Here is a 23,916-nt window from a genome sequence, read left to right as displayed (position 1 = left end):
TTCAAAATCAAACATGGAGGTATCTGGGTCACCATAATGTCTCATGTTTCATACTTTAGTTTCCAAAGACAGAGACAGATTTTTAAGGAAATAAGCATATTCTTGTCTGCATTGGGGGGGAAACTATGCTTTATCCACTGTGTGTGAACTGAGAAAAACAAAGCTTCTGCCATAATTCTGTAAAACTGTCAGCTATTGACTTTTGTTAGCTAGTTACCGTTAAGTTCCAAGGCTTGGGACTGCATGAAATTCATCTGACTCTTCAGATTTTTTAACCTTGGTATGTTGCATGGGGGATAAGGACAGGTGCATGCTTCTTTTCAAGTAACCCAAATTAAGATCCCTTTTGTGAGAGCACTATATTTTAAGAGACGTGTCAGCCAATCAGTGCTGTGTGTAGTGGGCTCCAGACTCAAACTTGCAGGACTCAGGGTTCAGTCCTGGAAAGGAAAGATACGTTTGGACTGAATGCTGTGAGAGCACTTCCAGGTCATTCCTACCTTTCAAAGTATGTTAAATTTGCCTTCACTTTTTCAGTGTTATGGCTTCTTTTGGTTTAGAATTAAATCACGCAGACTGATGGGCAAGAAGCTGTTGTCTAGATTCAGCCCTGTTCATCTTGTTTTCTTTTAAGCTGCCTTCTGTTTTCTATCAGACAGAAACACCTAAAGACAGAAGGTGAAATGTCAGCTTTATGAAAGAGCTAATCGAGTTCAGGCACTTTGATAAGTGGACAGGGTCTGAAATTTTCTTAGGCTTAGAAATGTGTCTGAACAAATTTAATTTCTGACTCAGTAGGAATAATAGTTTCCTGTTGTTGCCCTCTTGTTAAGATGGCTTTATTCTTCGTTATTCTTGTGTGTTGGTATGCATTATACCATTGTTTTTTTAAAATATGGAACACTGTGCTTTTGTTCATTCTCTTTTGTTTTCAGATCTATAATACTTTGATCGAAACTGGTGAACTGGATAATACATATGTAATATATACTGCAGACCATGGCTATCATATTGGGCAATTTGGGCTGGTGAAAGGAAAATCCATGCCTTACGAATTCGATATCAGAGTTCCTTTTTATATTCGTGGCCCTAATGTGGAGGCAGGATCCTTGTAAGTTCATGGAGTTTACAAGAGAACTTTCTTCTTGGTTCTGCACGGCCTTTGTAAAGTGTTCTTTGTTACCTTGTCCTGTTTACAGTCTTTCTTTTAAAAAAAAATATTAAAATGCACCAATACGTCATTCAGAACCAGTATGCCGAGCGAAAACACATCGGGTTCACAGTTATTTTGTTTCACAGTCTTTCTTAATAATAATAGTTCATTTGTATACTGCTCTTTTGTACAGATTAGTGTCCACCCAGAGTGATGAACAAAATAGGAGTTATTATCCCAAGGCCTCCTGGTAGGCTTGCCACCACACACTGGCTGGGGGAACTCTTGCCCCCGCCTGCTGCAACCCAGCCTTGCTCACCTGGCCGGTGGGGAGGGGAAGGCACGGGGGGGGGGGAAGAAGCACATGCACCCGCTCCCATGCTCCACTGACGCAGTGGAGGAGCCACTGGGCATTCTGAAGCTGAGTTCGGTGGAAATTGTACATTTGAAAGTGATTTCTGCCGAGCTCAGTGTCAGTGCATCTGCAGCTCCTCTGTCACACTCATTTTCCAGTGTAACGCGGGAGCCAATGGGTTCACTGAAGCCAAGCGCAGTAGAAGCCCCCTTCAAACAGGTGATTTCCACTGAGCTTGGCTTCAGCACGTCTAGCAGCTCCTCTATTGCGCGGGAAAATGATGTCATTTTCTGGCATGAGGGGAGAGTGTTGGAGCACACATGAGCTTTGCACTCCCTAAGAAAGTAAGTACTCCACAGACTGCCCCAAGCCACCTACGTGAGCGCCTGGGGCCCTGGCAACCATGCCACCTGGTGAGTTCATGGCAGTAGTGAGATTTGAACCAGCAAAGTGCTGCATTGTAGCTTAATTACTTAATCACTATGCTATATTCTGGTGACACTCAAACCAGCAGCCTTGTATTAATACCACATCTTTGCTCCTTAGAAATTTTAAGGGTGTATTAGGATAGTGTGGAATTTGAGTGATTTACATCTCAGTGAAGCCTTGAATGCATTGTTTGGCCTCTATTCGTCATGCACTAAAAATGGATACAAATTCCATGTCCTGTTCCTTTTCTCCTCTCTCTCTCTCTCTCTCTCTCTGCCAATTTTGGTTTTGATAATATTAATTCAGGGGGATATCTGGTTTTTAAAAAAAAGCACAAAAGGAGCAAGAAAAAGTGGGAGAGGGAGAACATCTAAGGAACATTCCACACCATGTTTTCTAGACTCTTTTGTGAAAGAATGCCCAGTCTGGGGAGGGGGGGACCCCTCTCTTATCAAGCTCTATGTTAGTCGAGGATGATTAGCAAATTTCCACTGACATTTTTACTTCTGTATATGAAGCAGTGATTGAGCTCAGAGTGTTACATTGCAATCTCTGTTCTGATGAGAGAAAGGAAAGAAGCTAAACTGTATCTATCTCATTCCTCCTTTCCCCCAGTTGTCTCTAAACATCCAAGTATTAGATAGCCTTCATACATGATGTAGTTACAAGCTACCCCCTTGCACATGGGAGGCATTTGGTGTGGGGGGGGGGCGGGAATCTGACTTGTCCAAAACTCTGTATGTCATTGTGATAAAATGTCCAGTCCTTCAACTCACAGTCTGAGCCATGATATTTCAAAGTATTAACATTGTATAATATTCACTGTCTTAGTGCATAACTATTGTCTGATGTTAATTAATTAATACAGTGAAACCCCTCTTCTCGCCTCTTAAGAGAAACCCGTGTAATATTTACTTGATGTTCTATTTACCCTCCTCCTCCAAAATAAAGACACAAAAAGGTCTCCTTGGTTTATCCTTTGAGACTAAATAGTTACAAGCAGTTTGTCAGTGACATACAAGAATACAGAGCGCAGCTGTTAATTAAAATGGTAGCTTTGATCAGCTAAGAAATTATGTAAATATACTTTCTAAGTAATTATTTTAATAGCAAATATTTGCACTGAAGCAATTATTTTGGACACAGTGCCACAGTATGCAAACTTTAATGTATACCAGTATGCATATATTAACATAATTAGCACTCACATTTTCCCACCCTTAGTTTCTTGTTCCTTTTAGTTTACAGAAAGTAATACAAGCAAGCAAGATTAGGAATGTTGCAAAGATGCAGTTTTTAAAAAACATTTAAATAAAATATTCCTTGAGTTTTCGATGTAAGTGCATTGCAACGTTGCAGATAGGGGGAAAGCAAAATGAAAAATGTTACCATTAATTAAAGTAGTGGTATATTTAAAGTGACAAAATATACAAAATGCCCAAATAGAAGTGACAAAGGATAGTGCAATAGTATATTGAAGTGATAATATATTAGAAGTGATTTGTAATTGCAGATCCCTGTGACCTCTGAGTACTGGGGAGATAGGGGGTATTTTAAGCTGTGTCATTCTGTCTCCTCTTGGAAAGCTGCAATGCATCCCCTTCTAGCCTAGTATTCCCCTCATTACCTATAATCTCATGTACCTGTAGTAAGTACAGCTTAACAGCGGCAGAATACAAAGCTGCCTGGGGCAATTGAATTCCAGGGATTTTTGCCATGCCTATGTCCAGGTTCCCATACTGATTCTGGCATAATTGATTCCCTGCATGAATTGAGAAAACGAATCAGATACCTGTGGGGGTACTCTTTCTGCTCATTCAGCAATTTCTTTTCTCTGGCTTACCGAGAAAGGGAAAAACTCTTTAATTTGGCCCTGCCTATCTCATTCATCTGCAAACAATAATTCCCCCAATTAATGAAGGAAGGCATGTATAGGTCACTCCAGTCTGCATCACCCTGCGTTCTTAAGATGCTGTGCATTGGCGTGTGTGCAATAATAGACAGAACCATATCTGAGACAGTGGCTTGGATCCTATGACTGCATTCCGTGGCTGCTGGACAGCCTCTGCAGTGGAGTGCACTTCCTTTACCACTAGCACTTCTGCTTATGCAATGGCTCAGTGAAAAAACATAGATCTTGCACAGGCCCAAGGTTAGCAGTAAAAGAGATGTGCTGCACGGGAGAGGCTGTCCAGGGCATGCGGAACGGCCATAGGATCCCAGCCAGTTACGGCTGCTTGGACTAGCAGCAAGAGGTGCAAAGGGAAGGGGTAGCAATGAAGGCTTGATGAGGTGTCCACAGAGGCTTAATTAGGTTGTTATGATGTGCCGGGAACCAAATCTCTAGGACCTCGTTTTATCAAGACAACAGGACAGTTATGTCTTCATCTCCCCCCTCCCCCCATTATAAATATGTAGGTTTCTATCTTAAGGGAGCCATTCTTTACCACTTACTTGCTGAAGAACCTGTGCATGTTGCACAGGATTATCAGGCAACTCTTAGGTGCATGCTCGTTTATGGTGGGTGGGTACTGACTTAGCTCCATTGGGTCTTATTGATTCTTCTCATGAACAGAGAGTTCAGGAGAAGGTGTACACATGATAGCATATCCACTCTTATTCATCACTTCAGGTACCCATGATAAGTTTGACAGGATTTCTGAGGTTCCTTGGAATACAGTTTGAAAACCACTGGCATAAAACATACTAGGGGCCATGGGGTACCATAAGAATACATCCACACAATGGAATGGAAGGAAATGTGTATGCAGTGTGCATGCAAGCCCACATATGTTTGCAATTTCACCCCTCCCTGCTTTCCTTTTTTTTTTTTTTGAAAAAAATTTTAATTGGGTTAGAATCCATTATTTTTACATTTACATTCAATTGTCCCAGATTTTTCATTTCTAACCCCCTCCCTTTCCCCCCCTTTTGTTGACTTCCAACAGCTTTCCGACCCTTTGTCCCCTTTCCCTTACTTCTATTAGATTCCTCTATCTAAAACAAGTATATATTCTCCATTAATCTAAGCAGTACACCCTTAACTATTTTTAACATTGTATACCCAAACTGTAAATCTTTGTTTCCATCTTAGATAAACAATTTATCCCATTTTTCAATTTCAAATATTTCTATATCATGAACCATATAAATCATACATTCATTTAAATCAAACAATTTGACTTATTCTCTATATATTACTCATTCTATCTTTTTGTAGTTATTCTGTATAACTCTCATCACATAGTCAATCAATTTGACTCATCTGTATCTTCAGACATTCAGTTTGGTACATTTTACAAATCTTACCAAAGAAAGAAAATATTGTTGGTTAATCAATCCTTATATTTAATCCTTATAGTTAATTATTTTCTATCTATATTCTGTTTATTAACCTATCCCCTCCCTGCTTTCCTGTCTACATTATAGTTGGAAGAAACTTCAGGTGCTGCATGGGCTGTGCAGATTCGTGTACCTGCAACGAGAGTACCTGCTTCTGTAATTGCCCAGTTCATCTAATTTCTACACTTCTTATTGCACCAAGTGCCAAGCAAAAAGCACAGGCAGTTTCTATCTGGCTGTACGCTTAGCCTTGAGAAGAATCAGTTTCCTCTATACTTCCTTTTTGATCCTGAGATGTGGTAGCATTTTAAATCAAGAACGAATTATGCCCTGCAGGAGTCTCCCATTTTGGTGCCTTCTGAGAGTTGAAACCTTTTTTCTATTTAAGTTAACATAAATCACAGCCCGAAAGGACCCAATAAATCAGAGGTCATCCCTTTAAAGAAATTGGCTAAGTCACGCTCCCCTGTACTCCAGAAGGTGATGTATCAGATGTGAAATGGATACAGATTTTGTGCCCCTTTTTTCCATGAAGAGGGTGATACTGGCTGCAATGTCAACTTTGCTAATGCCGTCTGCCCCTTCTATTTTTCACGTAAACTAATTGCTGACTGTCCCCACTTATCAGCCCTGATTTAATAGCAATTGCTGTAGTGAGGCCTCATTACCATAGGTTCATTACTTTTATCCAGATACGCTACACCGCATTAACTAGTAATTAAAATTAAGCTGCACTTGTCAAGCAAATGAACAAATGTATCATCCTCAGTTCTTGTCATTGTTTGTTTGCTTTCAAATCCAGTAATTCACAAATGGCCTCATTCATTGTTGCAAATTAGGATACCGCTGCCTTGCTGTGTTTCTAAGCTGTAAATAGGTACAAAAGCAGAAAACAAACCATATGGCACTGTAGTTTGAACTGTAATTTCTTCCTGTAAATTATGGCAAGTTTGTGCTTGCCCTCAAAGATCTGTGTTTGTCTTTTTTTCCTTTAGGCACAGTTCCTCGACTTCCTCTTTTGTTTTTAGTAAAGCTTCTTAATTAGTGGTATAGCATACCAGCTAAGTCTCAAAATCAGGAAGACTCCGGTTGGAATTTTATCATAGACTCACCAGGTGGTCTTAAAGGCATTCTCTTTCTGCATCAGCCATTCTGAAATATGGGGATAGTAATACTACTGACCCCCCCCCCACCCTTGCAGAGTGATTGTTCTGGAGTGGAACAAGATCAAGTATTCGAAACACTTTGGACTCTAAAATGCTGTATAAACGCCAAGTTGTTAGTAATTTACTTTATTCTCAGAGTGGTAAAGACCATTCTCTTTCTGACAGCTGGATTCACAATTAAATTCCATGACAAAGTCCTTAATTTGTACTTACTCCACAGTTATTCTCGTGACTGGTGAAGCAAATAAGAGACTTTGGGTAGAACGGAACACACATCTGCGTGGCCATCTGTGTAATCCACCCCCAAAACAGTGCATGTCCTGGCATCGCAGTATTGTATGTTTCTTTGTTCCTGTTCCACATCATTGGCTGGTGGGGGGAGTAGGAACTCTGTGATGTTTGGAGGTGGGTCAGTTTTACTAAAAGGTCATGGGGGGAATCACACTTACGGCTGGTGTTCTCAGGGGCAGTGGCATCTTTTAATGTATTGTCTAGTTCAGTGGTACTCAGAACACAGCTTGCAGAAGGCCACGCTCGCAGGTATCGCCAACCAAAGAGTCACATTTTCTTCAGTCTCTGGCACAAGGCCTGCACCTCAAGGAGACTTGCAGCTTACTTGTTCTGGCTAACAAGCCCCACTGGAGCAAGGGGCTTGTCCACATTCCTGAAACATGGACCGGTGCCATATTGAGAAGCAATAAAGCCACGGGTAGCATGTCAAAGAGCCGCCGAGTGAGTATTGTGCCACCTTAGAGACCAACCAGATTTTCAGAGTATAAGCTTTCAAGAGTCAAAACTCCCTTCTTGAGACAAAGGGAGCTTTGTCTCAGAGGCGTACACCTTGAAAATCTTATTGGTCTTAAAGGTGCCACTGGACTAAAATCCTGCTGTTTTACTTCAGACCAATATGGCAACCTACCTGAGTGAGTATCATTAGTCTAGTTCATTCCTTTATGATCTGCACTGTCTCCTTAACACAGCATAAGGAAGGAAGGGGCATTGCAAAGTAATATTTAATTTTATGTTTTATTTAGTGTTTTCCTCCAATGGCTTACATGATTCTCTATTCCATTTAATACTCACAACAACCTGAGAGTTCTGAGAGAGAGCGATTGGCCCAAGGTCACCCAAGGACATGGCACAGCAAGGATTTGAACCTGGGTCTCCCAGATAATAGTTGGGCACTGTATCTAGTACACCCTGCTGGATCTCTGTTGCAAAACAGATTGGCAAACAGTCATGTCTGTGGCGTGGCTGGGCCACAGTGTCAGCCAGTATGCAACCAAGTGACATCAAGTAAAAAAATTGTGCATAAAGAGCCTGAGGCTTTTGCACATGTATGGAAGCACCCTAAAAAGAAGGTCAGACTGAAAAACAAGCATGGTCGGTGTGTTAAAAAAACTCTTAGAACCTGGCTTTAGTGCCAGTGTTCATCCCTGTAAAATGTGAAAGGAAGCTAAAGGAGAGTGTCTTTTCTGAACAAGCATGGCTGGTAAGCATGGCTGCTACGCAACACATAACACCAGCCAGAGTAGAAAGTTTCCAGTCATGGACACGTGACTTGGTTACACTTGTAAACCTCAAAGGACTCTAGGAAATTATGAAATATTCTCATTTCCTATCAGCATCATTGTAAAATGAAACATTAATAAGTTGTTAGCACTCTCCTTATAATCAGTCCTGATATGTTTCCTCTCATCTGATTTGTATCTCCATGCTATCACCCACCCTTCTGCTCTTTTGTATTCTGAATCTGTTCCCACTGGGGAACAGGATGACCCATTTCTTCCTTACTTGCACAGCTTCATTGCAGTGAGTGCTGTTATTAATTTCTGTACTGTTTTCGGAAGGAATCAGAGCATGAGATGGCAGCTGGTTGCCTCTGCAGTAAAAAAAAAAAAAATCACAATTACAGATGACGAGATGCACCTTAAGTCTCAAGACAGCTTTGTGATCACGTGCTTTGTCACATTCAGAAATGTAATTTCACCCTTGATCTTGGTTGCTAGCTTCCTTTAACTAGTAAAAATAGCTTAGCATATTCAACTTAGACAATGTTATTGTGCTTTATTTCTAAGAGCAGAACCACAAGTGACAAAAGGCACAAATTGGACACTTGTCTGCTTCCCTCAAGTTTTGATGGGAAATGTAGGCAGCTTGGCGGAATGTTGGACAAGTGACAGTTGAAAAGTCCATTGGACAGCGGTCAGAGAGTGAAGCTATGAGACCAGGATGCCTACATTTCCCATCAAAACTTGAGGGAAGCAGACAAGTGTCCAATCTGTGCTTTTTGTCACTTGTGGTTCTGCTCTGAGTCTCCACATTATGATGTGGGTGCTTTTCAGATTCAGCTGTGGAATGGATTGGAGGTTATCCTTCCAGAGGTTCTGTTTACAAGCATTTATTTAATTTGTGTATTCTCAACCCTTCCTATTTTTACTGATTGGGGCCTTTCGAGCCATTAATGGAACAGATTGCTCCCATCTTCCTCTTCTCATTGCAACCATTTGCAGTCCCTGCAAAGCTGCCCTTGGAGGGTTAGGGGACCAATCAGAGACAGAATGGAATGTGACATGGTGGGGTGCTGCAGCAAAAAGGAAGAGCCAGTAGGAATCTCTTTCCACCCCACCTCCTGCACAAGTGCTTGCTCTGTTCATGACTTACCTCTTTCAAAGAAGAGGAGGTATGATTTCTGGAGTTCTCACCGTTTTGATAGAGTCCACCAAACATATTCCACTTTGTTTCTGAGGATCTTGGAGGTGGGCGGTCCTCAGTATTTTATGGAGGGTTGCTGAAATTCAATCTGCAAATTCCTGCCATTCACGGTTTGCAAGATTTAACCCAGTATTTAGGATTTATTGTTTTGCTACTTTTTATTGGATGACTGCTGCTTTTAATAAATGTCTTTCTTGACCTGTATTTCTGCTGGGGTTTTTTGCTTCTTTTTATTTTTCATTATGCTAACTGTATGAAGTGTTGTTTATGGAGGCTTAGACTGTAAATAAAAAGGCATTTATAAAGACCGAGTCTGTACACTTCTTTTCAGGAACCCTCACATTGTATTGAACATCGACCTGGCTCCAACTATTCTAGATATTGCAGGCCTGGACATTCCACCTGACATGGATGGGAAATCCATTTTAAAACTGCTGGATTCTGAAAGGCCAGTGAATAGGTAAGTATGGAAAATGCACTGAAAACAACTTCATAAAGTGCCGAACAGTTCGGTCCTAAGCCCCAGATTCTGACATGTCAAGAATGATGCTGTTACTGGTGTAGCTATTCAGTTTCTTGTGTTCCCTCAATAGAAAAGAAAAAAGAAATGCCAAAAAAGATCCAATTCCTAGCAACCAAGTGCATAGCAACTGCGCTAGAATCTGTAGCAACACCACAAATACCTAAAATTATTTAATGATAAGCTGATTGTGCTCCTACGTCTGCCATACATATATGCAGCCAACCAATGCACAGCCATGCTAGGAAAATGGGAAAAAATACAATGTTCACTTTTTGGCAGCAACAATGAGCAGGAGCAAAATGAAAGGAAGAGAAAGTACTATATTAAAGAGTATGTCCCTGACCACATACCCAACTTGATACTCAAGAAAGACATATATTGCGTGTATTGAATCTATTTTCCATGGAGTTGAAGATAGCTATATATAACAGGGCAGAAAAAATTACAGGTACAGGCATAAAATTGTGAAATAGCACCAGATTATTGTATCTGAGATCCCTGGCTTAAGCCCTGCATGTGGTGAGCTACCAGAAGAGCCTGAAAGAGTTCCAAGCACAGCTGAGGTTTCGTTCTGTCAGAACACATGCCAGTTGGATTCCCTGTACTCCAGTCCTTTTACTTGGCACTCGCCTGTGTAGCTACTCTTCCACTGCATTCATAAGGCTAAATATTGCTACTGCATCCCAGAAACCTTTGTTCTCTACCTGCCCTCCTGTCATATGGCCTACGTGGCTTTCCATACATTAGCTGTGATCAAATGGATTGTCAATTTGGGAGGAGTCTCCCCTTTCCCTTTCTTCAAAAATAACTGCAGACGTTGGAGGATCTTTTCAGCCCCTTCTCAGTGTAAAGACAGCTGCAGTTATTAATTTATGTATGAATTTTATTTAGAAAATATTATACCGCTTCTCCAGGAACCCACCCCAGGCAGCTTACAAAAAAAGTAATAAAAACAAAACATTAAAAGATAATAATTAAAACCCATCATTAAAAAAGGAACCACCCTAGCATTAAAATATAATCAACCCCTTAATTAAAAGCATGCATGAACCAAAACATCTTTGCCTAGTGTCCAAAGAAAATAATGGAGGTGCCAAGGAAAGGGAAGGGCATTCCACAAGCAAGGTGCCACCACTGAAAAGGCCATGTCTCTGGTCACCGCCCACCTTACCTCTGAAGGCAGGGCTTTGAAATGGCTCTTAACTGGCAGTCTGGCTGGCTAGTACGGGAGCAGATCCTTCATGTAGTCTGGCAATGAGCATAAATCTTGTTCAGTGCTCTGCAGTGAGGCCTAGTCATGTTTCTTCGGGCCTGGGCAGGTAAGGCTGGGAGCTGGGAGCTAGGGCATGGAGCTTCTGATACAGGGCTTGTGCCTTGTGGACAGGTTAATGCAGCAAGGCTGGCCTCCCAGACCGCGGCCTAAATAGGCTAAGAGGTAAATGACCCTCAGGTCAATTGCAGGTGAGTGCTGGAGTTCCTGAGGCTGCACTCTCTTCTGTCCGGGATCCTGCAAGGAAGTACCACTGTCAGTGCCCTGTTGTAGTTCCACAGTGGGGTTGCGTGGAGCAAGTCTGGCACTTCACTTCTTCTGTGCCGCCCCAGCCCAGGCCTTCTGCTGCCCCAGTTCCTGCAAAGCAGGAGAGGATCCTGGGAGGCTACAGGCCTGGGTTTGAGACCTGCCTGGCGGGACCTTGGCAGCTATTTTGAGGGCCTGTGGTGAGGTTCCTTTTGCAGCCTCTGGCAGGCTGGCTTCTGGCACTAATAGTATCAGCAGTGCCTCTGCAGTGCTGGGCCTCCCTGGTCCCTATTTAGGCCCTCCCCAGCCACTGACCTGGGCTGCCCAGGCTCTTCTCCCGAGGACTGTGAGTTGGAGCCACAGATTTGATTGGAGGGGAACATGACAGATCCAACCCACACGCTGATTGAACAGAACCAGGAGTGGAGGTTTCAAGGGACAAGGTTGCCAGCTCTCTTGGGCTAACAAGATTTCTTTGTCGCTGAAAACAGCATTGACAGTCACAAAAATCTCAGGCATAACTATCCCTATCATTGCATGCCAAAACTACTGTCTGTTAAGCAGAGTGTAATCTAGCGAATCTAGATGTGCCCTAGTCACTGCAGCTGAGGGTGATGTTGTAGGCTTACACCTACATCCTGTGGTCTTCTATCAGCATGTCTCTGTGGCAGGGTGGAGGACTTCCCTCACTTAGCGCTTGGAGGAGAAGTGTGTTTGTGCTAATGTACAATAGGTCTATGTTGCAGGGGGAAAGATGTTTGCAGTAGTCAAAGTTTGAGGCAGAGGATCCCTCCTCTTGCTTTCCTGTGTGGGGGGTATTATCTCTGCATCCTCAGGGGGGAGGAGTGGAGGATCCAGGTTAGGTGAAATACTTGCAAGGTATTGATGGATATAGATTTGAAGAAAAAGGATTTTATATACTTTTTAAATACTACTTCTGTGCCTTTTCAATATTACATGCTTTGCACTTTTTCTATGCTCAGGAGCCAATGTAGTATTTGTAATGCAACCTATAAGAATATGACACTTGAAACAAGAAGAATGTATGCTGAACCTCTGTAAGAACTGAGGACTAAAAAAATATATATTGCTTGTAGAGCTGCACTTATTACACATATGTTACATTATTCTATACGATTCCAATAGGAATCAGTATTAGAGAACCTTTTTGTAGAAAACTGATTGGATGCAGCAAGCTGGTTTGGCCATCTGTGGCATTATCTCCCTTAAGGCTGCAGGAGAAACTGGGGGATAGGGCAGAAATGGAGGAATCATCCCCTTCTGACCACGGACTTCAGTTATCTGAAGTCACCAAGGCTGCCAGATTGAGACTTCCTGGCATCGTTGAAGGTGAAAGTGTTATGCCCAGAAGGAAGTAGGTAAAAGGTTGGAAGGTGTCCTTCCAAAATATAAGATAAGAAGCTGCAAGAATTGGAATTCCCCCAAGTAGAGGGGCCGACCCAGAATTGCATCTTCAAATCAGAACTGACCCTAGATACCTTACGAGCCAATAAGATAGCAAATATTAGAATATTGTAATATTATTATGATTACCTGAAGGTATTAATTGCTTTGCACTTCTATTGTAATTCTGATGAGCTTTGCACACAAGGAGACCGTCTACTTCTGTGTAAAAGAAAGGGCTCATCCACCGGTTTAATTAAACGATCTGTTTTGCTTCAATTCAAGAAGGACTCCAGGATCTTATTTTGATTTTTATTGTGGTTGGTCGGAAAAGGGAGAACGAACCACAGAGGTGAAAAGTTTTGCGCATAACAGTATTGAGTGGAGCAGTGTTAGCGATGTGTAGTAACATTGTTTGGTTTTATCCTTGGCTTTTCCAGCAAAGTGCTCCTTCCTTCCTTTATGTTTTGCATACTGCACTTTCTCTAGAGTTCTCATCACCAGAGTTGTCACCTCCATATGGAAATGTCTGTGTATGCATTTATATGTTTTAAGTGTGCCCAATATGAGGCACCATTTGAGATGAAGATGTCATGCATCTGAGGTTTGGATATCCTGCCTGGGTATTGTATGTATTCATATACATAACAGCCTCTTGATGCAATTTTCAGGCACGCACATCAAACGATACAATAATCTTTTACATAATCATACAGGGCAAGTTGCAGTGGACACACACAATTCCCAACAGTCTTCTTGGTACAGTTATAACAATTCTTTTCAGGACTTCCCTCAGCAATTGAACGGTGAAGCCCAGCCACGATGCAAAGCTCCAACCCACGCTCAATCTGGGGCCGGCTATCTGTAGCAGATATCGGAATCCTTCTTCATGAGCGTGTGCGAGACACGCACATGAGATTTTCAAGGCTATGTTTTGGGCATGAAAGATTGATACACATTGGAAATTTCCTTTTCTGCTGTAAAGCGTTCCACACGCTCCTGAAAAAGGATTCCGATATCTGCTACAGATAGCCGGCCCCAGATTGAGCGTGGGTTGGAGCTTTGCATCATGGCTGGGCTTCACCATTCAATTGCTGAGGGAAGTCCTGAAAAGAATTGTTATAACTGTACCAAGAAGACTGTTGGGAATTGTGTGTGTCCACTGCAACTTGCCCTGTATGATTATGTAGAAGATTATTGTATCGTTTGATGTGTGTGCCTGAAAATTGCATCAAGATGCTGTTATGTATATGAATACAATGGTGGAATTTTGTAGCTTTTGCACTCTTAATACAGTTTTGTAATTTTGTAAATTTGTGTAAATTTGTATTGTATTCCCTGTGGATTTTTTCCTCTTCTATCTGCTGCTTTGTAAGGGAATAGCCATTTTGTTCTCCATGGGTATTGTATGTAGCTCAGGAGAACTGTGGTTGGCTGTACACGTAATCATTATTCCAAGCTACACACCATAGCTTGTAGGAGGCTGTCAGTTGGTAATGGTGGGGTTATTTTTAGTTCCCATTGGATTTAATGGGAATATTTAACCTAGCTCTGAAGATTGAATGTGCTTAGGATGCCAACCAAATCTGACTTCTTCCCCAGCATGTTCTCAGTGCCATCAATTTCTGTCCTGTATCTCAGTGCCAGATTTACTTCATTATGGTGTCAGCAGTGTGCTTTGCTATCATATCTTCACATTACTTCAGTACGAGCAGAGTTGCCAGTCTTGTGCTGTTAAGAAACTAGAGAAGAAATTGTATTAATAGGATGGTGGCTAAGAGGAAGGAATTATGTCATATCTTTTAGAAACTATTTAGAAGAATACTTCTGTGGCATTGTCAAAATGTTCTGAGCTAAACAATGCATTTCACTACCCAGTTATACTACCTTTGGGGGAGGCGTTCTCTTTTTGTTAAAGAGTGTGTTTTGAGGAAGAAAGACATTCCATATGGATTACATGTCTTGAATTTCTCAACTCTGTTTTTTTTTTATGAGATGAATTTTTCAAAACTACTTCAGTTGTATATAACAGGTTGGATTCAGTCGGCTTTTCCACTCAGTCTTTCCCAATTCTCCTGTTTGATTGTTTGTATGTATGTATGTATGGTTGTTTACAACTATTATATGCTGCCTTTCCACCCAACATAGGGTCACCAAGGCAGCAATTAACAGATATTAAAACATTTTAAACATGACAATAACATTTCAAATATTTACATAAATACTATAAAAACATGTAAACAAACACACACACAAACCAGGAAGGAGGCCAATAAGAGTTCATTGGGGGTATGCCGAATGAAACAAAAAAGTCGTAACAGAAGAAGTACCAGTGTTTCAGTACCATAATCAAAAAGGCCCTTTCTTGGGTTGCCACCGATCCAGCCTAAGATGGGCTGCTTCCACAAATCTCGTGTGAGAAAATGCGATCTTCCACATTTTTTGCGCGATGTTCCGGGTCATTCTGAGGGAAGGTAAGCCATGTGGAAATGGCCATGGTGAGGTTACCCAAAGCAAAGCCTCCAAAGCTGACTGGAGCAGATGAGTAGCTTCATATGGGAGAAGGCATACCTTAAGGTATGCTGGTCCCAAGCTGTATAGGGCTTTAAAGGTCTATATCAGCACCTTGCTGATATAAATTACAAGCCAGTGTAAGTGGAACAAGAGTGATGTGCTATAATCCCTATGACTCGCTCGAGTCAACACTCTGCTGCAGCATTCCATACCAATTGCAGCTTCTGGACAATCTTCAAGGGCAGCCCCACATACAGCACATTTACAGCCCCTTTCACACATGATTTTTGTCTAAGCAGGTCCTATGATCCACTAGGATAGCCTTTTTTAAGTAATAACTTTAATAATATTCCATTTATATACTGCCCTTCAGGACAATTCAATGCCCTCTCAGAGCGGTTTACAAAGTGTGCGATTATTATCCCCATAACAATCCGCCTGAGGGTGTGTGGAGCTGAGAGAGCTCCAAGAAGCTGTGACTGACCCAAGGTCACCCAGCTGGCTTCAAGCAGAGGTGTGGGGAATCAAACCTAGTTCTCCAGGTTAGAGTCCTGCCACTCTTAACCACTACACCAAACTGGCTCTCCAGTAGTCAAAGGGGACCTCTCCTCCCTTTTTCACCAGTGGAAAAGCTAGTCAGAGCCTACCTAACTGTAAGAGGAGACACATATGAAGAAGAGGGACTCCCCTTCCCTTTCAGTCTCCTCTTTCAACAACTTAGAACAATGGGGAGTAAAAAGGAAAAGACTAGACAGCATCTCTTGTAGCAGCCAGGTTCTTTTCTTAACCATGTATAATACCAAAACAATGACTAAGGATTGGCCAGGGTGTGAACCAATAGCTTAAATTCTGTTGGCAACTTGTGGCTGAATTTACCATTATTAGGTATTATAGTACACCCTTACCATGTGATTCGCAATACCGTTTGTGATTCACAATTTCACTTACTTGTGGTCCACGGTCCCATCACATGATACATTCTCCGGCTTGTTTTTACTCAGAGCATACCATCACCGTAATCATTATATCATTACATTTTGCAGGAAATTTAGTAGTTTTGCTAGTGGGAGGCAGACAGAACCCCGTGAATAGTGAGAGTCTACTGTCTGGTCACATTGATTGATAGCCATGGCTAAAGCAATGCATTAGCAGCCCCTCTCTTTGCAAGTTGAGGATCACATCTCATTGGCATCTGGGGCAATACCATCTGAGGCAAGACTTAGGCCTGTGAAGCACAGCACAGCTTCACAGCATGTTTGTAATCTTTATCTGAATAGAGACGATAAGCCAGAACTAGTGCTCATCATGCTGAAATGTTCCATTTCCACTAACCCTGTGCATCAGTGTCATGTGCAAGTATATTCTGTGTAGACTATGTAGGCCTTGCACAGTCGAGAGCAAATACCTTCTGTATTATCTCGTAACTGTGTCTGTCAACATTTGCCTCCCAGCTGCATTCTAATCACACATCTTCAAGGGAGGAGCCAAATCATGTTTCTGCTGAGGCGGGGCCCAGGGACTTTGTTCAACTTTCATGTTAAGCTTGTTTTTCCAGGTTCCATTTGAAAAAGAAGATGAAGGTCTGGAGGGACTCATTCTTGGTAGAGAGAGGGTAAGTGTTATTAATAGACTTGTGGCCAAAAGGAAGAAGTCACTGAATTGTTATAGCCAAAGCAAGTGTAGCCAAAATATACTGTCCAGTAAACTTCTGTTAAAGGACAGGACGCTTTTCTCCGGGACAGTTGGCAGTTCTAAATTAATGATCTTCCACCTTGACCTACAATACTTTTTGCCCATTTCCTGTCCACCCATTATTTCTCCTTCTTAGTTCCACATTGAAAATACCCTTCCAAGGTATTTCCAAGGTATTACCCTTCCAAGGAGCCAAGGATTCACAGTGCTGTGCCAAGGATTCTGTGACTGTGGAGGTGCAGAGAAAGCACATAATGTGACACTGGGTACAGAATCCAGCTTCTTGACCATCTCGGCTTTCACATTAAGAAATGAACAAGTTTCTAGTCCTGGTTGCAAGAATATGCATCCTAAGATGTGAGCATAGTCTGCTGAAATCTGAGAAGCTGAAGAGGTGGCTCAATAACCTCCATGGCTGAATGTTTTAACTTAAACATATTCCAACGTTTTAGGACGTGTACTGGGGTTTGGTGAGGATGGGAACGGTATTCTAGGAGCAAAACTTCTCTCAAGAAGTTGCCAGATTTTTAGCTTTTGCTAAAAATTCTATTTTGGGAAGGTAATCTGCAAATTCAGTCCTCAAAAAGGCAGAAACCACAATAAATAAAAAGACACCAGAAGTGAATGAGACAATAAGTTAGGTTCTGTGGTTTTCTACCAGCACAAGGCTGCTTTTATTATTTCTCCCTCTCATTTGGCAGACATCCACATTGTGCCTGTTTGGAGGGGACAGGGGGATGGGACACTTTGAGCCCCAGGGGCAGTATTTCAAGAATGCAGGGGGCTATAACTGAAGACCAGATACTTGAATTCAGTCCAGTGTCTGTCTGCAACATTCTAAAAACTGCTTGTAGGTCTTTAACGAGGTGCTGATTTTTGTGTAAGAAAAGCAGAAAGTGAAGCATAAACATTACCATTTCATGGGGCGTAGTGCTGATTGCGCCTCTTCTTACTGGAATATAAACATATCACATACCCACACTATGGGTGTTGGAACTGTATTAATTAAAAGTATTTGGGGTTTTTTTCTATTTCCAGGAAATTATTGCACAAGCGAGAGAATGAAAAAATGGATGCTCAGGAAGAAAATTTCTTGCCCAAGTACCAGCGGGTGAAAGATCTGTGCCAGCGAGCAGAGTACCAAACTGCATGTGAACAGCTTGGGCAGGTGAGTAACCTCTTGTTCCCAAGTATACACAAGTGTAACTCCATCATGATGTGCACTATAAGAGAGTTTAGAAATCTCGATTGCATCCTTGTTACTGTGGTAGAAATAATGCTTTCACAGAGGGGTTTTTCCCCCAGTTGGAACACACTGCATGCCTCTACTTTTGCGGGGAGTTTTTACACAATTTCCTGGGGCTCTTGGGGCTAAGCTCCATTTTTTTCTGTCCCCTTTAGCACTTTAACCTGGGGAGGGTTGGTTGTAGGGGCTGGCAAGTGTCTCTCCCCGTCAGTGTTTTTTGACTGATGCAACAGAGGGAAAGAATCTCAGGACTAGAGTGAGCAACATGGGGACAGAGAGGGCATCCCCTGTCCCCACCCATCTCCCCTCCTCTTGTTGCTGCTTCCACAGCAGAGGTGGTTTTCACTGCCCCCATGTGGAAACAGCCTTTGCCTGATGGCTGCTTTTTCCATCTGCAATAAGTGAACCGGTTTGGGTCATCAGCATAGCTGGCGAATACAGACAAAATTTCTTGGGAGTGTGGTTGAAAATAAGAAAAAAAGGTGTTTTGTCCCCTGTAATATAAAAAGATCCTTGATGGATCATGTCATTTAGCTTAATTTCCATATCCTATTAAATTAACTTTCATTTTCTCTATACAAAGATAGGTTATATTAAAAGCATGGGACGCTACAGTAAAATTTGTACACATGTGTGTCTCTCTTTTTTAAAACATACGCGAACATTTATTTTTGCAGATGATGTTCAGAACAGTTAAAGAACCAAACAGAAAATGAAAGGTAATTTAGTGCAATTTGAGCATTTTAGCATGGAATACATTTGCCCAACAAATACGTCAAGCAGCCCTGTAACAGTCGAGTTGATTAGAGCCAGGTCTAATTTCCACAAAGAGACTCTAACCCACCATGCATTTAGTTAATCTTCATTATCTGTTGTGCCATGTCTGATGGCCAAAATTGTCTTTGTCTATATATAGCCGATCTATTATTAACTGTATGTGAGTGAATATGTGTGTGTTTCTCTTTTAGAATGTGTACCATAGTTGTTTGAAGATGCACATTATTGGGTTATCATGTTCAGTGCCAGAAAGATGCACCACAGTAGAGTTTATTTTTTATATGTGCATAGGGCCATGTAAAACTGCGTTGTACTGGTTCAGACAATTGCTTGATCAAGGCCAGTAATGTCTTCCAAGGCAATACTTGTGAGCCGGAGTCACATGTACATTTTACCAGATATATTTTAACACCCAAATCAGATGAGCGTAGGTGGGGGAGGTGGGAGGTCAGGAGATGTCATGAAGACATATAGTAGGAGAGGTGATAGCCAAGGTTACCAGGTTCTAAAACCTACAGAGTGTTATTAGATGGAGCCTCAGCAATTTGAATTTTATTAAGGAGCAAACTAAAATCTGCTATGGTCTTTAGAGAATAAAGGAACCATGTTTCCTGAAGCTCATTTTAAAGAGGAGACTTTGACACCGGGACCTTTAGAAGTATTAGAAGTTAACATGTCTCATTCCTTTGTATGATGTGTCATCTTGGAGCAAAGAGCAACTTTGGGGTGCTCTTGAATTGATGATTTGCTTTTATGTTCTCAATCAACAGGCCAGGCCTTGTAGCAGCAAAGAAAATTGTAGTGCAAGGTGAAAGAATAACATAGTGTCTATCATATTTTAGGCTATTTAGAAATAACAGTACTTAATAATACAAATCAATTTTGGTTGGCTATTAGACATTTTTTATTGATACTGATTCATCATCAGTGATGCTAATGTTAGATCCTGGATTGTAAAGTTATTGTTACATATTATATCAGTATAAAAAAGCTGCATTCAGGGATCTAAAGCAAATGCATTCTTTCAGATATGAAAATGTATGTATTAATATGACTGCTCAGCTATTTCCCAATATCTCATTGCTTTCACTTGTCTTTGACACATTCTGAGGCGTCGTGGTGAAAGGTGAAACACTTGTGGCTGCTGATCTCTGTTAATGAGCCCTTTTAAGAGCTAATTAAAGGAACAGCTTTGCTCTGTGGATTGTTCTGAGAAGCTCTAGGGTGTCATCATAAAAGTTATACAAGGACTCAGTTTAAGACATTTGCAAAGTTTATACAAATTTGTTTGTATGCTCCATCCACTCGGCGGGCAGGCTACTGGAAGTGAACTTTTGCATTCTAAACTGAGTGGGTTTTAATAAATCTTGAACAAGGCCCTGAAATAACTAAAGAATGTACATTTTCCAAGACAGTTTTTCCATCTTTCCTTATATCATTTCTTGTATTCCAGAAGCATCAAGAATATTTTATGTTTATTATCCCAGCAGCAGCCTTATAATGTAAGACGCATGGCAGGTCTAGCTTGTATTAAACATCTTTTGCTTATTTATATGTTTGTTTAGAAAATCTTTATGCCTCCTTTCCAGGAACATGCCTGAGGTGTTTTACAAAATAATAATAGAAAGAAAACATTAAAAGATAATTCATTAAAATCTAGCACTAAAAAAAACTTGCCCATCCTAAAAACATAGACCACAAAAACACACCACTGACAGCTTTAAATAACACTTTCTAGACTAAAATAGGTAAAGGAAAAGGTGTGCAAGCACCCTGTGCCAGCACCGAGTCATTACTGACCCATGGGGGACGTCGCATCACGACGTTTTCTTGGCAGACTTTTTACGGGGTCGTTTGCCATTGCCTTCTCCAGTCATCTACACTTTACCCCCAGGAAACTGGGTACCCATTTACCAACCTTGGAAGGATGGTAGGCTGAGTCAACCTTGAGCCGGCTATCTGAACACGGCTTCCCCCAGGATCGAACTCAGGTCGTGAGCAGAGCTTGGGCTGCAGTACTGCAGCTTACCACTGTGTGTTAAAAAAAATCAAACCCTTTAATTAAAAGCCTGTGTGAACAGAAATATTTTGGTCTGGTGCCTAAAAGAAAGCAACATAGACATCAGACAAGCTTCAAGGGAAGGACATTCGACAAACAAGGGGCCATTGCTGAAAAAGCCCTGTCTCTGGTTGCCCCTTACTCCAAGCAGGGCACAGAGAGCAGGGCATGATAGGTAGATCTTAATGGGCAGGCTGGACAACCTGGGAAGAGGTGGTCCTTCAAGATCCCTGGCCTCAAGCCATTTAGGGATTTAAAGAGAAGAACCTACACTTTGAATTGTGCCTGGAAACCAATGGGAAGCCAGTGCAGATTTTTTAGCATTGAAGTAATAATAACAACAACATTCGATTTATATACCACCCTTCAGGACAACTTAACGCCCAGTCAGAGTGGCTTACAAAGTATGCTATAATTATCCCCACAACATACACCCTGTGAGATGGGTGGAGCTGAAAGAGCTCCTAGAAGCTGTGTCTGACCCAAGGTCACTCAGCTGGCTTCAAACGGGGGAGTGGGGAATCAAACCCAGTTCTCCAGATTAGAGTCCCACGCTCTTAACTGCTACACCAAACTCTAATAGGCTGTCCCTAACTTTACCCAAGTAACTTTCTAAAACTTTGTTACAGTACAACCCTATTACCTGTGTAGAAAAGCTCTCTTGAATAATTCAGTTTTGCAGTTTGCAGAAAGTCTCCTCAGGCAAGCCATTCCATCTCCTTCATGACTGCCAGAATCTGTGTGGCCACCACCAGCTCAAGCACCATGCTCAGAAATGGAGTGTTGGCCACCAGGTGGTAGTTGTTCAGGACAGTTGGATCCAGGGATACCAAGGACAGGTCACATGACCACCTCTTCAAAGATAAGAGGAATTATGCCCTTACACAGAAAGGCATTTATTACCTCCGGGACCCATTTGACCAACCAAGCTTAACTCAATACCAACAGACTGAAGGGCATGTTGGCAGTCTGCATTTGGCAATCTTTTATAGTCCATGAACTACTGCCTGGCAGGTCTACAAAGGCTTTTATGAACTCAGGAGAAACTCCTCTGTTCTGCTGCAGATAAACATTTAACATTAATGTCTGTGTTGGAAAATTCCTGGAGCTTTTGGAGTTGGAGCCCGGAGAGGGTGGGGTTTAGGAAGGGGAGGGCCTTCAACCAGATGTAATAATAATAATAACATTTGATTTATATACTGCTCTTCAGGAAAACTTAATACCCAATCAGAGAGGTTTACAAAGTGTGTTGTTATTATTTTCACGACAATTACCCTGTATGGTGGATGGGGCTGAGAGAGCTCTGAGAAGGTGTGATGGACCCCAGATCACCCAGCTAGCTTCAAGTTGAGAAATGAAGAATCAAACCCGGTTCTCCAGATTAGAGTCCTGCCGCTCTTGTCTTAACCACTGTACCAGACTGACTCCAGCTGTAGATTCCACCCTCCAAACCAGCCAATTTACTTAAAGGGAACTTCTGTCATCTGGAGATCATGTGTAATTCTGGGAGTTCTCCAGCAACTACCTGGAGGCTGGAAATCCTATTTGACACCTATATAAACAGTGCAAATCCCGACACACACAGAAAACTATGCAAGACAGAAGCACAGCCACCTAGACTATATGGACTCCCTAAAATACATAAGGATTCAGTCCCACTCCGACCCATTGTGAGTGCCATTGGTTCACCGATATATGAATTAGCTAGACATCTGGCCGATCTCCTGCAGGACCACATCGGGAAAACCTCGTCTTACATCAAAGATTCAGCAGATTTCATCAACAAAATCAGTTCTCTGAAACTCAATCCACAAGACATACTTGTCAGTTTTGATGTTGTATCCCTGTTTACCAAGGTTCCAGTAAAAGACACTATTGCACTTATTAATCAGATTTTCCCAGAGGATGTAACAGCCTTATTCCATCATTGTCTGACAACCAGTTACTTCCAATGGGATAACGAATTCTATGAACAGATGGATGGGGTGGCCATGGGGAGCCCTCTCAGCCCAGTTATAGCAAACTTCTACATGGAACATTTTGAAAAAACAGCTCTAGAATCAGCACCCCACAAACCTAGTGTATGGTTCCGGTTTGTGGATGATACATTTATCATTTGGAGCCATGGGGAGGAAGAATTGATGGGGTTTTTGAATCATCTCAACAACATCCACCGGAACATACAATTCACAATGGAGAAAGAAATCGAGGGAAAACTCCCATTCCTGGATACCTTGGTCATCCGCAAAGCAAACTTTCAGTTAGGTCACAAGATCTACAGGAAACCAACTCACACTGATCGGTACTTACACAAAAACTCCAATCACCACCCCCGACAGAAAAGAGGCATAATGAAAACATTAGTGGATCGTGCAAGACGGATGTGTGAGCCGCACTTTCTCAGTGAGGAAATTAATCATCTAAACCACGCACTTCAGGCCAATGGCTACTCCAGAAATGAAATCCGAAGAGCAATCAAACACAGGATGAATCAAACAACCAAGGAAAAACAGTCTCCTACAGGAAAAGTGTTTTTGCCATATATCAAAGGAATTACTGATCAGATGGGAAAGCTTATGAAAAAGCATAACCTTCAAGCAGTATTCAGACCCACCCGAAAAATACAACAGATGCTACGATCAGCAAAAGACAGTAGAGACCCCCCTCACCTCTGCAGGAGTATACCGTATACCCTGCAGCTGTGGACAAGTTTACATCGGGACCACAAAGCGTAGCATCCAGACAAGAATAAAAGAACATGAAAGACACTGCAGACTTGGACAACCTGAAAAATCAGCAGTGGCTGAACATAGCCTAACTCAAACAGGGCACAGTATCTTATTCCAGGACACCAAAATACTGGACAACACTTCCAACTACTTTGTCAGACTGCACAGGGAAGCCATTGAAATTCACAAGCATAAGCAAAACTTCAACAGGAAAGAAGAAACCTTAAGAATGAACAGAGCATGGTTTCCAGTTCTGAAAAACACCAGGCTAACAAAACACTCTACACCCAACAATA

General features: G+C 41.8%; 1 protein-coding gene across 1 annotated transcript in view; it reads left to right on the top strand.

Moving 5' to 3' along the window:
* Positions 1-23,916, top strand: part of SULF2 (sulfatase 2) — a 137,599-nt gene that overhangs the window by 76,305 nt on the left and 37,378 nt on the right. Inside the window, exons 7-10 of the mRNA XM_054979690.1 lie at positions 936-1,111; positions 9,492-9,620; positions 16,673-16,729; positions 17,848-17,977. Coding sequence (XP_054835665.1) covers positions 936-1,111; positions 9,492-9,620; positions 16,673-16,729; positions 17,848-17,977 — 492 coding nt within the window. The remainder of the gene's footprint in view (positions 1-935; positions 1,112-9,491; positions 9,621-16,672; positions 16,730-17,847; positions 17,978-23,916) is intronic.

Source organism: Eublepharis macularius, chromosome 5 (genome assembly GCF_028583425.1).
Source record: "Eublepharis macularius isolate TG4126 chromosome 5, MPM_Emac_v1.0, whole genome shotgun sequence".
In the NCBI taxonomy this organism is placed as follows: Eukaryota; Metazoa; Chordata; class Lepidosauria; order Squamata; family Eublepharidae; genus Eublepharis; species Eublepharis macularius.
Note: the sequence above shows the minus strand (reverse complement) of the source record. Positions and strands in the feature narration are given on the sequence as shown.